The sequence below is a fragment of the Hakea prostrata genome, chromosome 5, assembly GCF_041222555.1.
Source record: "Hakea prostrata isolate BN-2017 chromosome 5, UWA_Hpros_2, whole genome shotgun sequence".
Lineage (NCBI taxonomy): Eukaryota > Viridiplantae > Streptophyta > Magnoliopsida > Proteales > Proteaceae > Hakea > Hakea prostrata.
In genome coordinates this window covers 27,363,226-27,382,738 of record NC_142604.1, presented here as the reverse complement: position 1 = coordinate 27,382,738, position 19,513 = coordinate 27,363,226, and the positions used below count along the sequence as shown (strand labels likewise).

The following is a 19,513-nucleotide window of genomic DNA, read 5'->3' as shown; positions in this document are numbered from 1 at the left end:
AAATAAATGGAAGAAAGGGAAAACATTTAACTGTCAATCCCTCTTCATACCAAGAGCAAAAACCACCTACACGCACGGACACACAGCCAAACGTAGACTGAGCAACGATGAGCTTTCCGGTAGTTGCAGCTCTCATCAAAACCAAATTCGAATTTTCAGGGGAGATCTGGTTCGTTTCTGCTTTCTCTCCTTGGGCTTCCATTATAAATGATGCTAAAATGATGGAATAAAGATTTAATTGAACGATTCTTCAAAACTCTTTCACAACAATGAATTAGGGGAAAGGGAAATTCGTAGAGTCATCATTGCAAACCGAGAGAGGTGCTCAGGGGTTTAACTTTGTAAAGTTTTAAAATATAAAACTTTTGAAGGTAAAAAAAAAAAAAAAAAATTGTATTTACATTCATACCCCCATTTTTTTTCTAAAGCCTGCCGCAAATAAAAATCCGAATCCTTGTTTGCTTTGAACCTAGAAATACAAGTACAAATTGGGCAACTTTTATTTTATTTAATAAAAATCTGTTTGGAGGTTTATGCATTTCAGTATAATAGGATATTGGAACGAGGTTAAAACAAGAGGCTTACAACAAGAATTGGAAGAAGCAGTGGGAATGGGATTCTCAAAGCCAGAAAAATGTTTTGAGATAAACCAAGTGATCCAAACTCATATTTGTCAAATCTCAGGAAGGTTTTTTCTTCTTCTATTCCAGGTTATTTCGAGGGGTTGGGAGAAAACCCGGGGAAGGGGGATTAACATCCTATCCATTTCCTTTGTAGATGGGTGACATATGTCCAACATCGCATCAAAAGGTTGATATCTATTTACAAGTCACATCATTTTTTTTTAATTTAATCACAACCCTTTGATATGACTTTATAAATAGATTTCAACCATTTGTGATGTTGGGACACATGTCATACATCTACAAGAAAGTAGATGGTCCATTTCTGAATAGATTTCCAGGGAGAAGCTGGGACACGCATACTCGCAATTTCAAAAGAAAAGCTTCTACAAGAATCAACATTAAAATATATTGGAAGAGAACCCCAAAATTGCGTCGAAGTGGATAAAAACATAGCTGGGAAATATGGTAAAATTGAAAACTGAAAGGATGCAGTAATGGTAATACAAACAGCAAAAGACTCCCACTAGAAGCAGCAGCACTATGGAACAACTTGGCATCATACTGAAGAACCAGATGAAGGAAAAACCCTCGCTCTCTGCGAGTCACCCTTACATAAGAAGAAACCCCATGAGGGATTCAAGCCAAATCTAGCGTGGCATTTTACAACATTTCAATATATTATGGAGATTAAAGGGCAATGGGGTTGAAACTCAAAATGTGGTTTCAACCAAAGAATAACAATAAAAAGAGAAACTCATATTGATGTATAGTTTGAGAATATATGTAACAAGTTATCCAGAGCTTCTGGGGAGAACTTCCTTGCAAATAAATAACATGGTCTTTTCATACCATTCCAAAAGCAAGGCCTTATCTGCACTTCCTTCTGCATGAAGAGATGAGAACCACAAAACATTTCTTAGATTTACTGACTGTACATGGATATACATCTAGTATTTAGAGAGCATTTTCTAGACTTGAAACCCTATTCTATACCTTTTGATCACTTGTAACATGAACGCTCTCATCAACAGACTGGATAACAATCACATAAAATGAACTAAATAAGTAGGGTGAAAAACTAACGGCATGCAGCAATTGAAATAAATAAGTCTAAGCAAAATCATACTGTGATATTCTTCATTAGCTCATAGGTAACATCCTGAGACCTATATGATTTAGGATGCCACTTTTTCTCAGACCAATCAACATGTGTAACTGACCAATTTGAAATGCCACCAGGGTCAATCATCTGCAAATTCAAAGAAATTGAGTTACAATGAGAATAAATAAGAGAACATTTTTCTCAGCTGAAAAAAAATAATGAAATAGTATACTGTGCTCACATGGAAAAGGGTTGGCAAGTAATGTTCATCAGCAACGCAATGCTCCACAGCTGGCTGTGAGAATCATATACATTGGCATTAGCAAATGTTGTTCATGGAACTTGAATCAAAATCAATACGTTCCATCAACAGACAGCACTGATACAACTTATGGCATGTATTATGCAGAATGCTAAACATTCATGATTGATTTGAGAAGACTACTGAGAATGTCCTCAGATATGTTAGTTTAATGCTTTAAGTACTATATATCAAATAGAAAGCTTTTATTTAACTTTAGGTTAAAAAAAAAAAATCCTTGATGGCCCATCAACCATGGGTTTTACGAACTGCACACCCGGTATGCCATGTGGGAGGGCACTGCAGCAATTGGGAGCATTGGACTCATTTTATCCTTTGCTTTTACCCACAAATGGCAAAACCAGAAGATTAATGCTTATCAATATTATTTTAGAGTAAGCACTATGGCTTCAACCTTCCAACAACAGTACCAACAAATTTTTTCTCCCTTCAGTAGCTCTTAAAGAAATTATATCCTTTAAAAAAGAAGTAAAGCAATAGGTATTATCAAAAATAGTGATTGAGGCGATCCCATATACTTTTTTCTTTTCCACATCTGTAATTAAAAATTACAAAATGTCGTAAAGATCAGAAATAAACGACGATTTGGGGAAGGAGCGCAGAGTTGAGGGAAGTTGGGAAATGAGGGGATTTGAGGAATTCATTGACAAGGATAGAGTTATTGATTGGATGAAGTACACAACCTGTAGACAAATTAATGAACAGTAGATACAGGAAAGAATCACAGTGACATGGAGACTAGGGAAAACAAGAAAGAATATAAAGGAATTATATAACTTCACAACAGACAGGATGTGGCAGGAAACCTAGCAGAATAAGGTAGATGAGCTAGTTTTACACTCAGAAATTGGGGTTGGTCCAATGGTTGGAACTGTAGAAAGCAACAAGGGTAAGAATTAGTAACCATAAAACAACAACCTAAGCCTTGTGCAACTAAATGGAGTCACATACACCAACTAACAAGGATCAGGAAGGGTCAAATGTCCACAGCCTTCCCCCTGTTTCTAGAGATGTGTTTCCAGGACAACCTATTAATTTTGCAAATCCCAAAACCACAAGTTGGTTACCTCATGTATACTAGCTTGAAAATGGACGGAACCTTGTGAATGTGGCGTTGAAATGCTAGTGATCACCTTCAGCAGCTGCTCCGACCAAGAAACCAGTGAAAGATCCAATAGCAATGGAAGATCTGAACTGGTAGTAAGCTTTGAAGAACTTGAGCAAAACTCTATTCTATTTCTGTGAGATTGAGTATGGCACTTATGCTAGGGCTTGTTTTCAATTAGGTCGAGATCTCGTTTGATTTTAACTGGTATCAAGCTCTGAAGAACTTGGGAAAAAATTTCATCTATTTCAGTGAAATTGAGTTTGGACTTCTTATGCTAGGTTTGGTTTGAGTTACGTCAAGATCTTGGCCAATTTGAGCTGGTAGAAAGCATTGAAGAACTTGGGCAAAATTTTCTTCTATTTCGGTGAGATTGAGTTTGGGACTTTTCATGCTAGTAGTTGGTTTGAGAAATTTTATTTTTTTGCATCGCCTAACATCTCATCTCACTAGACTGGAAAAGCGAGATATTTCATGAGACCTAAGCGATCCTTATACCATGATTATGTAGACTCGAAGGATGACCAAATAGAAGACACAAACATAAAAAGATGGTAGATGAGCTGAAACTTGAGTTACAAGTAACTGAACTTTGCGAAGTAACAAAATCGAAGGTAAGCAAGGAATGACTAACAGAATAAAAGCTAGATTCATGTTTATAGAAACAAGCAAATTATTTATTGGGGATATGATACTGGTAACATCTAGGCTTCCATGCCAACTGCCCATACGGGCCCACAGTGTTGTTCATGTGAATAATACCATCCACAGTATCACATGAAAAATAACTCAAGGTACTGTTGGCATGAACAGTTACCTATCCCAAATTTTATTTTAGCTATTTTAGTCCTCGTGCTTTGATCTGCATCAAACAAAATAGAAGAAACAATAGAACACCATTTTCGTGTAGCTCTTTTGCTTTTGTATTCATTGCTTTTTGGAGTCAAGTAACCGAATTGGGTTTAGTTTATTTGGGCACTTTCCTCATGGAGGGATTTATTACTATATATTTATCTCTTCTGTTCAATATAAAGACAATTGTCCAAAAAATAAAGGGGAAAAAAGCACATGTTTCAGTAGATAGCAACCTGGCAATAAAGTTTGAATTTTGTATAGTACAGAGAATCTGCCATAATTATCACAGCATGCTGCCGCTTCATCGCAAACCACTGCAAGAAATATGAATTAGAAACCTACTGAAAGAAAACATAAGTATGTGCCTCCCCCCCCCCGCCCCCGCCCCCCAGGGTCATTTGAAAGATAAACAGTGTAAATTAGAGGGTAAACAGTGTAAATTATAAATACTGCACATAAATTTCCATGGAATTCATCAAAGATATCCACTTCTCAGTTAACTGACCTGACAAAGATAAAAATGAGGAACATAAAATAAAAACCCAAAAAATCTGCAATATGGTCAGGAAGATGCTGATGATTAGATACAGAAAATGAATGATTATATCTTCTCAGCAACAACAAATTTGCAATTCCTCATTGTTTTTGGTTTATGTGATTGCTGCTCTTTTAATTAATTACCGCTTTTTGAATTATTACGCCAAAAAAAAATTGATATTGCGCCAAATAACTTGTCTTGGGCTTGTTCCAGAAGAGGTCATCAACCTTATAAGGAATAGTCCAGGATGCAAATGGCTACTTTGCCATGAAATACTTTATATGAATCAGGTGACCACTTGGATCACAGTAATTTGATATCATCTATTTCTACATCATAATTCTTCTTTCGTCTCCACTTATAATGCTTTGTACAGGTTGACTATAGATTATTCCAATGATAAAAAGAACACAAGGTTATGAGACAAGAGATAAGCAGCAGAGAAGGAAAGATCCAAGCCAAGCTATATCGGTAGTACAGAGTAAAGAACATTAATGGTTATGTTTCAAAAGTTCAGATCCAAATAGGACTTTGATTTTCCAAGTTCACATCAAAGAAGAACATACTTGAATTTGAAACTTAAGGATGAAGTAGGAAATTTGGTGTTTTGATGGGACAGTCCAGAAAATCGAGTCCAGGGGTTGATATGAGGTGTGATATGAGAAGGCTGTGGGATGAATTTCAATGGTTTTCAGAGGTAAAATGTGGATATGGAGAATTTGGCAGTTAGGGCAGGTTGAAGGTAACTGAAATTGCAGGAAATCCAAGCAACTACGAAGAGCCTTCATGGCAGGCTAGCGGAGCTTTAAGAATTAGACAGGAGGAATGGGGAAGCGGAATATCTCTCAAAAGACAACGCAATACTCACAAAAAAACTCTAATAATCAAATCATGGGCTCAAGTAAACAATTACATCCATACTTATAGCCACTATGGCCAACATAACTTTCAAATTTGAACTAGGTAATGCAACCAGGAGGGCCTGCAAGAAAAGCCTATCCTAGCCGAAACAGGTCTAGGGTTGCGGCCCAGCACCCTATGGCCCAAGGAGGAAACCGAAACTGAGCAGGAGTATTTTGGTCATTTTGGGTCCCCTACTCGAACCCAATTTGACCAGTTGAGTCAGTATCTGAAGAGGAGTCCACATCTATTTTCGTCTCGTCCTAAGAGTCCTCTGTTAGCAGGTTAGGATAGAATCCTTTTCCAATTAGGAGTGCTAGTTGGAATTCTATTTTCAAGTTAGATTACTTCTTGGAGTAAGAAGCCTTATTTTGCAAATTTATTTTGTTTGAAAGTAATCAATTAGAATTCCTCCTCTAGTTGTTTGAGTCGAGTCTTAGTGTAACAAGGAATTCCCAATCCAAATAGAATTCCTTGTTGAGTCCTAGTCTAATTAGTCTTATTTAGTTTGTCGAGCCTATTATGATTTCCATCCTTGTAAAAGGCTACAAAAATATAGCCCTCCTATGTAACACACAGATTAAGATTACTGAATAAAGAATAGAAATGAAGGAAGAGTTGGAAGTCATGGGCTCCACAGAGGAGGCCCATGGTTGCTGTGTTGATTATTTTCTGCAATTTCCAGAATTCACTCCCCATTTCAAAGCCTGCACCAGCCATTGAACTAAAAGGAATTCAGCAATTCTTCAAGTGACTCCCCTTCCCTCATCAAGTAAGTCCATTCCAAACCCCCTACCCTGTCCTAATTCCCTCTTCTACTCCCTGTGCAACCCCTCCTCTTCTCCCTCTTGCTTGTGGCATCCTGTCCTCATCCCCCAAACCCTAAATCACCTCATCCCACCCTCCTACCCAATTGCAACCCATTCCTGATGTGAACCAGGACCTAGGGTTTGGTTGCTTGAGGTAATGCCCTGGATCTAGGGTACAACCTCCAAGATACTCTTCAATAAAATAAGCAGTCAATTAGGGATTAGAATACCCTATGACAGCAAGCAACTGGCTGGTTAAGTGGTTCTAGGGTTTAGAATAGGTTAGGGTTAGGTTCGGCCAGGTTTAGGAATCTAGTGTCTGAAGAATAAAATCTGAAACCTTGCTGTTTTATTAATTTCAGAATTGGTTATTTGAGTTACGGTTTGGAGAATTTAGGGTTTCTAGGGTTTGGATTAAGTAAGGTTTAAGGTTGAAATGTTGACTGGGTGTTAGGAAAGCTAAACCTTAAAGGATTCCAGGTTTGGATGAAGAATGAGAGAGATCTAGGGTTTTGAATTTTTTAGGGTTAAGGTTTCTAATGAAGAAGATGAAGTGCAGAATTTTCTAGGCTTTAGAGGTCAAGGAAGGGGCTGAAACTTAGGGTCTAAGGTAGGGTATAGGGAGGGGAATCTAAGTCCTAAAGGCGGTGGGAATAGGTCTAGGGGTCAGGGCAATCTAAGGGTTACAGTGTGGCTGCAATTCTGGAATTGTATGAATTCTGGAAATTCCATGACTGCTGCAACCTAAAGGAAGAAGAGAAGAAAGAAAAGAGAGGAAACTGCTGGGAATTGATAACATTGAATAGGGAGGGTCAGGGGGTAAGGTTGAGGGCTTGGGGAAGGGGAATAAGTGAATAAATGATATCACAGGGTACGGAGAGGGGGAGGGAATGTTTCTCGCTAGGGATAGGGGCAATAATGGCAAAAACCAGGTTGTGGGGGTGGGGTGGGGAAGTCTGTGAATGGAAGGGATGGTGACTGGTTTTGGGGAGGGGTGTCTTACTGGAAGGATGCAAGAATTCAAGAAACCTTCAAAGATCCATCAAGATTGATCAACGAAAGCCTCCAAACCATTCCAAGACCAGACTGAAAGGGATCTTCTTTAAAATTGATTTCAATTAGGACCCCAACATAGACAAGGACTCTCTAATAACTTGACCAAACCAAAACCAAAACCAAACTCAAAAATAAAAGTAGATATGGACTCCTAGCAGTGGTCCATATCAGACTAGCCCAATAGGGCTTCAAAAGATGGGGTAAAATGACCAAAACACTCCTGGACAGAATTCGGTCAACCCTTGGTGCGCCAATTGGGCTGGGTTCTAGTGCCCGTCTTCGAGGGGTTTTCTTTTTTCGTTCCTTTTAGGGGGGAGGTTTCGAAGGAGGTGGGCTTGTGCCTGGTTACATCAGCTCTCCCATTGTTGAAAACTGTCATCTCTTAATGAATGTGCTTATCATGCAACTTAGGATCAATCCACTGGAGATCTTTCGTGTGAACTCGTCCTTGCATATTGCAGTGGGGGGGGGGGGGGGGGAGGCAGTAGCATGCGTGTTGCTAATAACACCAATTCCAATCAAAACTCTGGGAAAGTAGGAGCAATAGAAATTAAAAAAACTCAAGTCTAGGAGCTTATCTTTCAAAGAATCCTGGGGGCATGTCAAATTTGATAGGCTCTGGCTCAAAGTCGGCAGAAAAAAATTCAACCCTGAATCCTACAGTGTGTTGGATTAACAAGTTGTGTGCAACAGTATGAACCATCCCTAGGCAGAACTCTGGCAATGTAAAAGCTCTAGGAATGAGTTCAATTTTGGGAGTGATGTAACCATGATTCTAGGGTTAGGGTTTTGTAATTGTTACCCTAGAATTAGGGTTGGCCCAGAATCCTTTCTTCTTGTGAACCAGCAAACCTAGTGGATTGTTAAGATTGGGAAAATTAGGGTTTTGGGATTAACAAGAATCTAAATGTATTCAGGGATTGAGAGGGTAATGACTTCAGGATTTATGGGGGATCTTAGGAACAAGTTGGGGATGGGTAAATTTCATGTGGGTTGGTTTTGGAATATATAGGGTTTCAACAAATTCTTATGGGCTGGCTTTGAGATATACCCAAAATCACCCTAGAGCTACAAGAAAGGGATGCGATTAGATATGGGAAAGTTTATGGATCATGAAAAAGGGATGGACTGTTAGAAGGTTCTTGGTTGTTCCTTGAATGGGTTCTGGAATTTCTTGATTTGTTCTTGGGCACTCCTTCGATTTCTTTTCTTTTCTTTTCTTTTCTCTTCTCTTGTTTTTTTTCTCTCTCTTTTCTTCTTTTCTTTCTTTTTCTTTCTGTTTTGTAATTCCACATCTGCTGCAAGAAAAGAAGGGGGAAAAGAGTGGGTCGAATGGGAGAAGAGGGGGGGGGGGGTGTCGCAGGGTAAGGGGGACAATTGGGGTGGGTCCTAGGGTTACCACAACTCACAAGGGTGGATGAGGGGTTTTAGAGTGATCCCAGATGTGGGAGGGGGCTGCTGGGGCTCCTGCAGGGTTCAGAAGGGAGGGGGCACAAGAAAGGGGAAGGATGGGAGAAGCTATCACGTGAGGAAGCATAAGGGAGAAGGTGGCTGGGCTGCTGTACTTACTTGGAGATGGTGCTGGTAGTCGAACTGACGCTGGAGATTGGAAGAACTTGCTGAAACTTTGAAGAAGATGCTCTCAAAACCCAACATGGCCCTCTCCCAAGAAGACCACGACTCAATTCCCTTGAATTCATATTTGTATTCAATTCAGCTTGTCTTTACAATGAGATGGGCGGGCTACATATAGTCTTACAATTGGAGGGAAAGACTTAAGACTCTAACTAGGAAATAGAATTCAGATCCACTAGGGAATCCTTTATAGACTTGGATCCCCCTTACAACATGGTTATCAAAGCGTCCGCCTAGGCGGCGAAACAGTTTTCGAACCGCTTAAATTGTGACCGCTTAACTAACGAGTTTATTTCTTGCAGCTTTTTTGCTTAGGCACTACCGCTTTACCGCCTTTTTCGCCATAATGCCACCTAGATGCTAAAGCAACCGTTTTTTTTTACATTTTGTAATTTGTGCATATTATTTTTTCTTTTTTTTTAATCATAATTTATTCTACAATGCCGTATATAAATTTAAATATGTGAACCATTTTAGAATCAAAGCCCAATTTGCAAATGAACTTCAAGGCTCAAAGTGCCTGTTGGCAACAGAATGTGAAACATGAGCCATATTCAACATTAATAATCAATGAATCATTAAATAAACGACGACTTGGAAATCGGAATAATGAGATCTATTAATTTATCATGTCGGCACTATTTGGTTAAAAAAAGGGGAAAATGGATACATCAATTCTGATTCCAATTCGAATATTATTCAGGTATATTTAACAAAAAAGTCATGTTAAAAATAATTTGTGAAATAATTTCACTAAACTATATATGAATAATATTGTTATCATAATTGTGATTCTTGAATTTTTTTTTTATTTTTTTTTTTATTTTTATGAATGTGATTGTTGAATGTTTGTTTAGTACTTTAGTTTATCATAAAAAGTATTTGTATTAAAAAGTGGTTAACTGTAGTTATATTAAAAATATTTACTAAACCACTTTTGTCACTTTATTGCCACCTAAGCGCCGCTTAATCGCCTAGTCGCCAAACTAGAGCCCCAACCGCTTTGGTCGCTTTACTGCTTTACTAACCATACAATTGGAAACAACCATAAATAAGAGAAATTGACTTGCATAAAAAAAATAAAAAAAAATAAAAAAAAAAACTAATTATCCAAAGGAATCTTTGTGATAACCCCTAAGATCCTAACCCGAGAACCCAAGGATCCAGTAGGAAGAAGTTGTGGGTCGTCCAAATAGAGACCGTTCGATTAAGCATCAGAACCCATGGATTTGGATGGTGAAGATTGTGTCCTACCGCTTTGTTGGCACAAACCTAGATGGTTTAGGCAGGTGGATTTCCAGCTCACGGATGACAGAGTTGGGAGGTGCCTAACTTCAGGTAAAAGCCCTTAGATTGACCCCCAAGCTTGTGCATGCATGTGGGTCAAGCCAAACGATAAACAATTCAACTACTGACAGTTGGTCAAGGTGGTTGATTGACAACCTGCCGCCCCCAAGGCGGTTGGTCGAACTGTATGGGCAATTTCGGGACTTTTGCATCTGACACCTCTATTTAAGGCCTTTAAACCCTGATTTTGTGAATACTTTCCTCATAGGCGGCCGTAAGACTAGAGCAAGTCAGAGGGTATGTGTGGGAGCAAGGAGAGGTGATTCTTGCGGAAAAAATCACGAATCTTCATCATATTCGCGATCTTGAAGGTAAAGCATCAAACTCCCTTGTTTCATACTATTTATTTTCATTCTTTAGGAGAGATGGATGGGAGGAACCTTTTATAGGATGTAGATCTAGCTGGGAAACCTTAGTATTCCATCAATCCTAACCAAATCTAGCATAAGGGATAAGATTCGCATCTTTCCCTATGGCAAAATTCTCCTAAGATAGAATTATTACCTTCAAATCAATAGATCCTTAGTATTGTTTCCGTTTGACCTTAAGGTGCCTAAGATAGTGACTAAAAGACGAAATCCATGTCTAAAATCTACCAAGAACCCCTCTAAGCATCAGGGATCAAAGGTGTGAATTTTAGATCTGAGTTCTATCCAAGCACACCCGGCAGTCGACCACCTATTGGTTAGTCTGATTGACCACCCCCTTTGTTGTCTTGGTTTTGAGTGTCCGAATTGGTTAGTTTGACTCTAAACCCTAAATCTAAAGGCATTAACATGTTGATAGGGCTTACTGTGAGTTGCTAGAGTTCTTGGTTGGGTGATTTTAAGATCTTTAAAGAGCTCCGAACATTGTTCAGGTGAGGTAAACAGTACACTCATCCTTGGGTGATCTATTACGTTATTCCCATGTTATATTTCATATCCTCATGATGTATTGTTATGCTTGAGTATGTCGTTTAGGGCATCTAACATGTGGGGTGCATTATGGGGTTGAAACTTATTGTTGTTCTTTGATTACTTTATTGTTATGATGTGATGGAATATATGTTTGGGTTAGGAAGCTCATGGGCACTACATACATATCATCATAGACCAAAAGATGTGGCTTGGGTCGTTGGGGCCTCTAGTATAGCATGTAGTGCTTAGTTTGTGCATTTATGGATGTCTAGATGCAAGGTTAGGAATCCCATTTGCCTGCTACTACCCAATCAGCATGGGTATTGAAGCCAAGTGATTCGTGATAGCAGTAGGAGGCTGGTGGACTTCCAACAGTCGATAGCCATCTTGTGAGGAGACATAGGCCTACTAATGTATCATTCATGGTAGGGTTGCATATGCTAAGGGTTAGGCTTGTGAGCATCTAACAGTCAGCAGCCATTCTGTGAGGGTACACAAAAGGCATCAGCCTTATCATATGTGGATGACCATAGGGTTATGAGGTGTTCATCCAATAGTCGGTAGGGAACCCATAAGGATTGATATTCTTAGGTGGAAAAGGATACTGGACGAAAAGGGCACTAGGCAAAAGGGAAGGTATTCACACCATATGTTGTTTGATACGTAAACGAATCTACATTGGGCTAGGAAAATCCCTGATATATGCCAATACTCATACCAATGGTTGTGGCGAGAGAGTGTGGCCCTATGCCCTTTACCATGGTTGTGATGTGGACTTGTTCCCTATACCTCGATCATGACGCCCAAAAGTCGGTTGGAGGCCGTGAGAGGTCTGCGTGAGACTTTCCCAGAGGAGGCCACTATACTACTTAATGTGTGTTGCCTATATAGAGACTGGCATGGTTAGCATCCTAGCTACATACCTAGGTCATCGTTGCAATCTGCATCATATTACCTCGTCTATGTGGATTTGTTTTGCCTCACTGAGTTCAGTGGAACTCATTCCTGTTGGAAACATTTTCTTTAGAATTGTCTGCAAGTTTCAATGGTACATTTACCTAGGAGTACCATGCCCCAACGGAAGTATACGAGACGCCTGTGGTTGATAACTACAAGGCGCATGACGGTTCATGTGTTTGCATGGAGTGTGCCTATGGTGTTACACAATAGGCATAGGGTATACCTTTGTTCGCTTTTGGGATATTGAGACAGAGCTTAGGGTAGCAGACTACAATTTGACTTATTAATAGGAACAAATTTAATTTTAAATGGTTTTGGCACAATAATACTTATGTTTCCTCTCTAGCTCATTGACAGTTGATTATTTCCTTTCCTTTACCATTAATATATATTTGACACTCATTCTTTTGCTCTTGATTATGATATTGTGTGTGGCATTTATGACTGTGATATGTAACCTGATCTTGTGACTATGGATCACATCCAGGGTAGTCGGGTGGGTTCGATGCTATCGGGTGGGGTGTGACAATCTTAACTTTTAAACTAGATTCCTAATGGCATTCCAACTATAACTAGGACTTAATTAACTATCTCAAACAAAATAGTAAAATCAGATTTGGACTTAAAAAAATAAAACAAAATTAATGAAACAAAATAAGTGGGAAAAAGACCATTATCCCCTACTAGAGTACGGCAATCCAACTAGGTGTGCCACTTTGGTTGGGCTTTTGGGCCCATTTTAGGGTCTCGTCCAGGGGGAGGATGCTTACATAGTTACATTAGGGAAGCTTCTCTTCATAGAACTGTGAGGGTATAACATACTCATACTCAAAATCAATAGTATCATCCCCACACTTTATATCTTTAGGAACAGTACCTTGAGCTTCAAAATCTTCTAGAGAATGCTCTCAATTACCTACTTTGTCTCCATGGTGTTAGTTTAGATTGCATTGATCTTGTCTAACTTGACTCAGTCAAGAAATTCTTCAAGGTCAAGGGAATGATAAGTGTTGCATGGAGTAGAGCAAACAACCCTCCTAGTGTGTTTTCGAAAATTTGGGCTAGCAATTCCTTGTCTTCCAGGACAATGTGAACTTATGGTAATGAGGATACTCCTAGCAAATCTCCAGCTGGTGTTATTGCCATGATCTTGTCCCTGTAATCTGTAGCAGCACCTTCTTCAACTGCTATGGTCTTTTTCACAAGTGCTTGATTCAACTCTTAGTCCTTCTCTATATAGCTTTGTTGTCCATATCAATCTCATCTGGCAACAACTCTGGAAGGGGCTTCTGGATAGGTGGAGAGGGTTCACCTTCTAGAACTATGTCTGAAAACTCCTTGAGAAGTTCCCAGACTTGTGGTGGTGATTATGCTTCAGGTTGAGTAGTCCTTGAGTCAGAAACTAGTGCTGACATCTCACTTCACTCCTCCTTGGGACTTTCAAGATCTTCGGCGAAGACATCCAAGGGTTGCGGCTGTGTGTGGCTTCCTCCTATTAAACTATGGACCTTTCTTTTTTTGATCTCCTCTTAGAGGTTCAAGGGGAGGAGTACAATTTTCTTCCCTTTATAGTCAAGCTTACAAAAATATTGTCCCTCCCAAAAATAATTACATCATGTCAAATAACAAGGGTCTACACAGAACTAAATCAATCACTTTCATGGAACCACATCACACCAAACTTTTTGTAATAAGAATGTAGACTAGTGGGTACAAGGCATCTGAACTTTACCTCAATAATTTCATGATTGAGAAGTCCCACTCAATATGGGATGGGGTGTTCCTCCACTGGGAGTTTGGCTTCCTAGACACGGACTTCAGATACTACACTAGAACTACACCCACTATCAACAATAGCTCTAGCTGTGGATTTACCTGATCTCAATCGAGTGTGAAACAAGCTACTGCATCTCTAATCTTCCTCATCAATCTCAGTCACAAGAATCTTGGAAAGGATGTTAATGGAAGGACCATACTCAAACTAACCTTCAATACTGGGTATGTCTGCTAATTCATCTATGGTTTTGGCTACTATGGTATAGATTCATCTCTCTGGCTGGCACTGGTTCCTCTAGCTCTAATGCCAAATGATGTAACCCAGGTTTTGGGCCAGTCTTCAAGATCCTCATACATTAAACAAACTAGTTGGAAGTCTATTTAAAATTTTGGTAACCCACAGAGGAATGGAATTGAGAAAATAAGTTATGGGATGGAATTGGGAATGTTACGGTTTTGGGGAAGATGTGGGGAAAGTTTAGGTTAACAAAAAACCTAGATGAGCTGTGTTAAATTGAGAAAATCGTATATTGGTTGGTTATGCAAAGGATTGGAAAAAATTAGGGTTTTAGCCAAACACAAGATGGGATGGGATTGGGGAACTTAAGGTTTCAGTCACCCAAAATGGGCTAATTTCAGAATAAATTTCAGATTTGAGAATGGAATGGGGGTAGGTAGAAGCCGTAGAAGGTGGGGGAAACGAAGGGAAGGATAGTAAGCTTGCAGTTAAGCAAAGAGCATGGAATAAATTTCAGTCAAAACATGTGAAATTTCGACCAAAATGACTACAAAATCTCAAATCGAAACAAAATTCCAAATATTTCGTATTGTTACCAAATTTCGATGGAAATTTTGCAGATTTCGATCATTTCATAGGTTCCGACCGAAATTTCACAGGTTTCAACACTCCAACTTGTTTTTCCTTGGTTTTTATTTATTTCTATCCCATTTCCACAATTCCTTGGCCTTCAAACACCTCTTTTGCTCCTATTTTGCCTTCAAAGACCTCTTAAGCCACAAAAGTTATGAAGGAAACCCTGTCAGCAACAAAATGTGAAGCATGAGCTATACACAACAATTCCAAATCTTCCTTCTTCTTTTCTTTTTTTTTTTTGTTTTGCTCATGCCTTAAATGACCTTGTATTGCTTTGAAATTAATATGTTTAGTCCAAGACTATGATTTATGATTTTGTGTAGTTAAATTTACTTTTCATTATTGCTACCATTTTTTCAATTTTTTATTTTAAAAATTATTTTCTAAATTAGATGTATACATGATATATGGCTTTGAACTTTAATATATGTGAGACACCATTACTTGATCTAGTTGGTCATTGTATTTTGTTGACCTGTTGTCTATGTAATCATTCTATCAAACAATTCATGCATGTAGATAATTCTATGCCTATATGCAATACAGTTTATACTTTGTCAGAACCAGTCATTTGTTAGTATACTTGAATGATAACTTTCAGTGATTTTTTTTTTGGACAAAATACTAGCTCCATTGTGTTTATTATGCTTTAAATAGCTAAGAGGTAAGAAATCAAATGAAATGGAGGTCATATATGGCCAAAAACTTCAAAACATGTATCAGGTTTTGACCAAAATTCCAGTATTTGCCTAGGACGTAGGTTTCGACCAAAATTTGCACCATGGTAAAGAGGGGTAGGGAAGTCTGCAGTTGGTCTGGGAGGGATTTGGAATTAATTTGAGGTTCTTGGTTGGTTCTTGATAGATTCCTGAATCTTTCTTCTTTCTTGCTTTCTTGAATTTTCTTTCTTCTGCCCTTTTTCTTTCTTTTCTTTCTTGCTTGAAATTCCGCACTGGTTCTACGAGGAAGATGAATTGCAGAAATTCTGCAAATCCCAGAAAGGGGGCTGCGATGGGGTTTATTGATTCTCTAGGCTGCTGCAACATTTTGGGAGGGGAGGGAATGACTTGCGCAAGGTTAGGGAAGGTAATGGGGGGTAGGGAAGGGGCTGGGGTTGTACTTACTTGGTTGGGGTTAAAGGATCTCTTGATAGTAGCTGGAATTTGACCGTGTCTGCTGTAAGCTTGGAGAAGAAGATGAAAGCTGGAATTTGCAGAAGTTGCAGAAAACTGTTGGGCAATAGAAACCAAGGTCGTGGGCTTCCTCCAAGGAACCCACGACTCCCAAGTCTTCCTTCAGTTCAGTTTTTTATTTCATCAAATCTGCTTTTACATCACCCCCAGGGGGGGGGGGGGGGTTGGTGGTCTTTATAGCCTTACATTGAAGGAAAATTAACTAAGACTCTAACTAGGAGATCCACTTTGGATCAAGAAACCCTTTACAACTCAACACTAATCAACCAATCAAAAGGAATCTTCTAAAATAACTTGCAAAAATAAATAACTAATTATCTAAAAGGAATCTTCTTTAAAATTTATTCCAACTAGGACTCCCACATGGACAAGGATTCTTTAATAACTTTATCAAAATAAAACCAAACTCAAAAATAAAAGTAGATACTGACTCCTGACAATGGTTTGCATCTAGCCCTACTAGGGCTGCTCCAGAAGTGGGGCTAAAATTACCAAAGTACTCTTGGTCCTCTTGGATAGAATTCAGTCAGCCCTTGGAATGCCAATTGGGCTTGGTTCTAGGGTCCATCTTTTTTTCCTTTTCTTTTCTTTTCTTTTTTTTTTTTTTTTTTTTTTTTTGGGGGGGGTTGCGGCTGGGGCTGGTTACATGAATCTATCTAGTTGAAACCTTAGTTTCCCCAATCTCATCCCTCCTTGGGTATCATTGGGTTGTTAAAACCTTAGTTTTCCCAACCCTATCCCATTTTGCTAAAACCCGAAACTTCCCAATTCAACCTATATCCTATCCTACTCAATTTCCTTCCCTTGAGGGTTCCCATAACCAAGAAAATTTCACAGAAATTATCTGTTGCTTAGCTGGCTCATAAGAAAAGGATCATGAGTCAACCCAACTTTTAGGGTTTAATATTAACTCTCCAAACCCTAGAACCTGGGTTACATCATAAAGCCTAGTGCTTTCTAATTTTAATTAGTTTCTATTTCCATAAGATTCTATTGTCACTAGTTACTAGGATAGTAGTTTCTATTCTCAGTCTAGTAAGTTTCTATTCATTGTACAGCTTTAGTCAAGCTATAAATAGGCCCTTACATAGCAATAGAAATGGAGACTTTTTGGAGAAATTGATTTGTGGCATAATGGAGTAAAATCTATGTTCAACAGCTAAGATAGATGTGGATGAAGGACCCAGGGCTGAGAAAGCCCAGACCCTACCCCCTTGCTTCTATCTATCCTCCTTCAATATCCGCTCTTCTTATTCTTTTATGTTCTTTCATATTTGAAGAAAAAAAGTTCTAGACATTATAATTGGAGCTTGAACAACGCATCGGGACAGTTACCCTTGTGTTTACAGTCTTACATTAAAACTCCTATAAGGCTGAAACATATGGCAAATTCCACACTCTCACTACAGCTATCAGTTCCCTTCGGACCATGATGGAATACATGCAAGCCCTAATTGATTGTTTAATAAAGAAAAGAGCCTCATGTACTTTAAGGAATCTTCTAACTCCAACCGGCCACCACCACACTGTAAGGTTAACATGATGCAAGAATAGACAAAGCAGAAAAATTGGGAGTCACTGATTTTTATGGAGACCACAACCCAGAAGAATATTTTAATTGGGTCCATAACTTGGAGATTCCTCAAATAGTATAATCTTCTAGATCCTAGGTAGTTAATATTTGTAGAAGGTAATCTGAAACGGGACAACTCATGTTTGGTGGATCAAATACCAACAATAAAACCGTACTTGCGGCCTTGGTCAAGTTACTAGATGGGCTGATATACTAACTAGAAAGGACCGATGACTCCAACCAACTGATTACAGTTAACATTTGCACCTCAAGGTTGTACAGTTGAGACATGAAACTTTGTCAGTTGAGCACGTGACTAGATTCTATTACTTAACCACTCGTCTTGAATTTGAGTGGGACAAGGAAGTCCTCTAGTGGCGCAATTTCAGAATAATCAATCATGCACTATGGTGATTGCTAGCACAGCAATTGCACAATGTTGTCTCTGAGGAAGCAGTTGAAATAGTAAAGCCACATCCAACCCCCAAATAAAGGTGCATGGGTAAACAAAACTAACCTTAAGAGTACTGATAGATATGATATTCCCCACTTGACTAACCCAAAGGATATTGAAGACCTGGGGCATGGTAGAATTAGAGATCCTAAGGCATGGACCTTAAGGTGAAAGCCCATCCTAGGCCAACCCACTATGTTAGGACTTAGCATTATAATAGAATATAAAAGGGTTAAATAATGTAAACAAGGAACCCAAACAAGCTTCAATGAGAGACCCTTGGACCTAAGGCTCAGGAAAAGGAGGGAACTGAACCATGAAACTACAACAGAGGAAGACCAATACTAGGACCAACAGAAGCCAAAAAGGCAACAGCAAGACCAGCTAGTTGATAAGGAGGTTGATAAACTATCGAACACCTTACCAACCCGATCGATGGTAATTAATGCATGGTTAAAACTGGGAAAGACCCCAGTACTCCTAATAAAACGCCAACACAAAAGAAAGGCATTTTATTTTGTGTAGACCACAATAGAGCTTGATAGAGAGGAGAGGAGAGGAGACCATCGCTTAGAAGATTGCTGGCCAGATTGGGTGGTTGAATGCTGCTGGATTGCCAAGAAAACAGTGGGAAAAGGTAGATCTCACCCCCTCTACCCCTACGTATTCCTTGTGTTAAGTTTGGGCAACAATGGACCCATCAATTGGACCACTGATGCTAGAAAGTAGGTGAACCAAGGGAGCTTTTAAATCTAACAAGTGCTGCATATTTACTACACTAAGAGCGATCTATTGATGTAATTAGACTGGCATTACAGCAGGAATTGGGTATTGAATGACTTTCAACCCAAAATTTATGTGAATTGAAACCCTAGGTCAACAGATGGTTTAGGAATCCATTTAGAGGGGAACTACCTCAGAAATATAATGATATAGTAGAGAACCTCCATTGGAAAACTCACTGGAAATGGGGAAGAAAAGCTACAAAATCCAGATTGGGTTTTCTGTCAGCAAACCAGGCAGTTAATAACAGTTGGTCGATGTTGTAACAACCGGCCTATTTCCAGTATCAACCGGGTGTACCTAAAATAGAAAATTAAGAATAGTTTCGGAAACTTGACTCACCCTACATGCCACTAACTTGTACACGTCGTAAATAAGGAAGTTGGCCGAAGATAGGATTCACTATCCTACATTTGGAACGTCAACTGGATTGGATCAAGTCTACAAACAAGGTGAGGAGAATTTGGATGCTAGTTTAGGTTTAATTATGCACTCCAAATATTCTATTGAACTGTACGAATTGTTGCATGTTTTTATGAGGTATACACTAGGGCATGCATTAATACGGGCAGTTGTGATGTCATATCTTGCATAAACTTTACTATTCTTGTTTATGATATAATGGTATAGAAATGCTATGTGAGATTTGGGATTGGCATCCTATATGATATATACGAGGTGGTGGCAACAGCCATTGCCTCCAACT

At 39.0% G+C, this 19,513-nt stretch overlaps 1 protein-coding gene across 1 annotated transcript in view; it reads right to left on the bottom strand.

Moving 5' to 3' along the window:
- Positions 1-400: 400 nt before the first annotated feature.
- Positions 401-19,513, bottom strand: part of LOC149015768 (glycosyltransferase BC10-like) — a 46,246-nt gene continuing 27,133 nt past the window's right edge. Inside the window, exons 7-11 of the mRNA XM_089155475.1 lie at positions 4,244-4,324; positions 1,970-2,023; positions 1,753-1,875; positions 1,620-1,658; positions 401-1,509 (exon numbers count right to left, since the gene is read on the bottom strand). Coding sequence (XP_089011601.1) covers positions 1,381-1,509; positions 1,620-1,658; positions 1,753-1,875; positions 1,970-2,023; positions 4,244-4,324 — 426 coding nt within the window. The 3' untranslated portion in view covers positions 401-1,380. The remainder of the gene's footprint in view (positions 1,510-1,619; positions 1,659-1,752; positions 1,876-1,969; positions 2,024-4,243; positions 4,325-19,513) is intronic.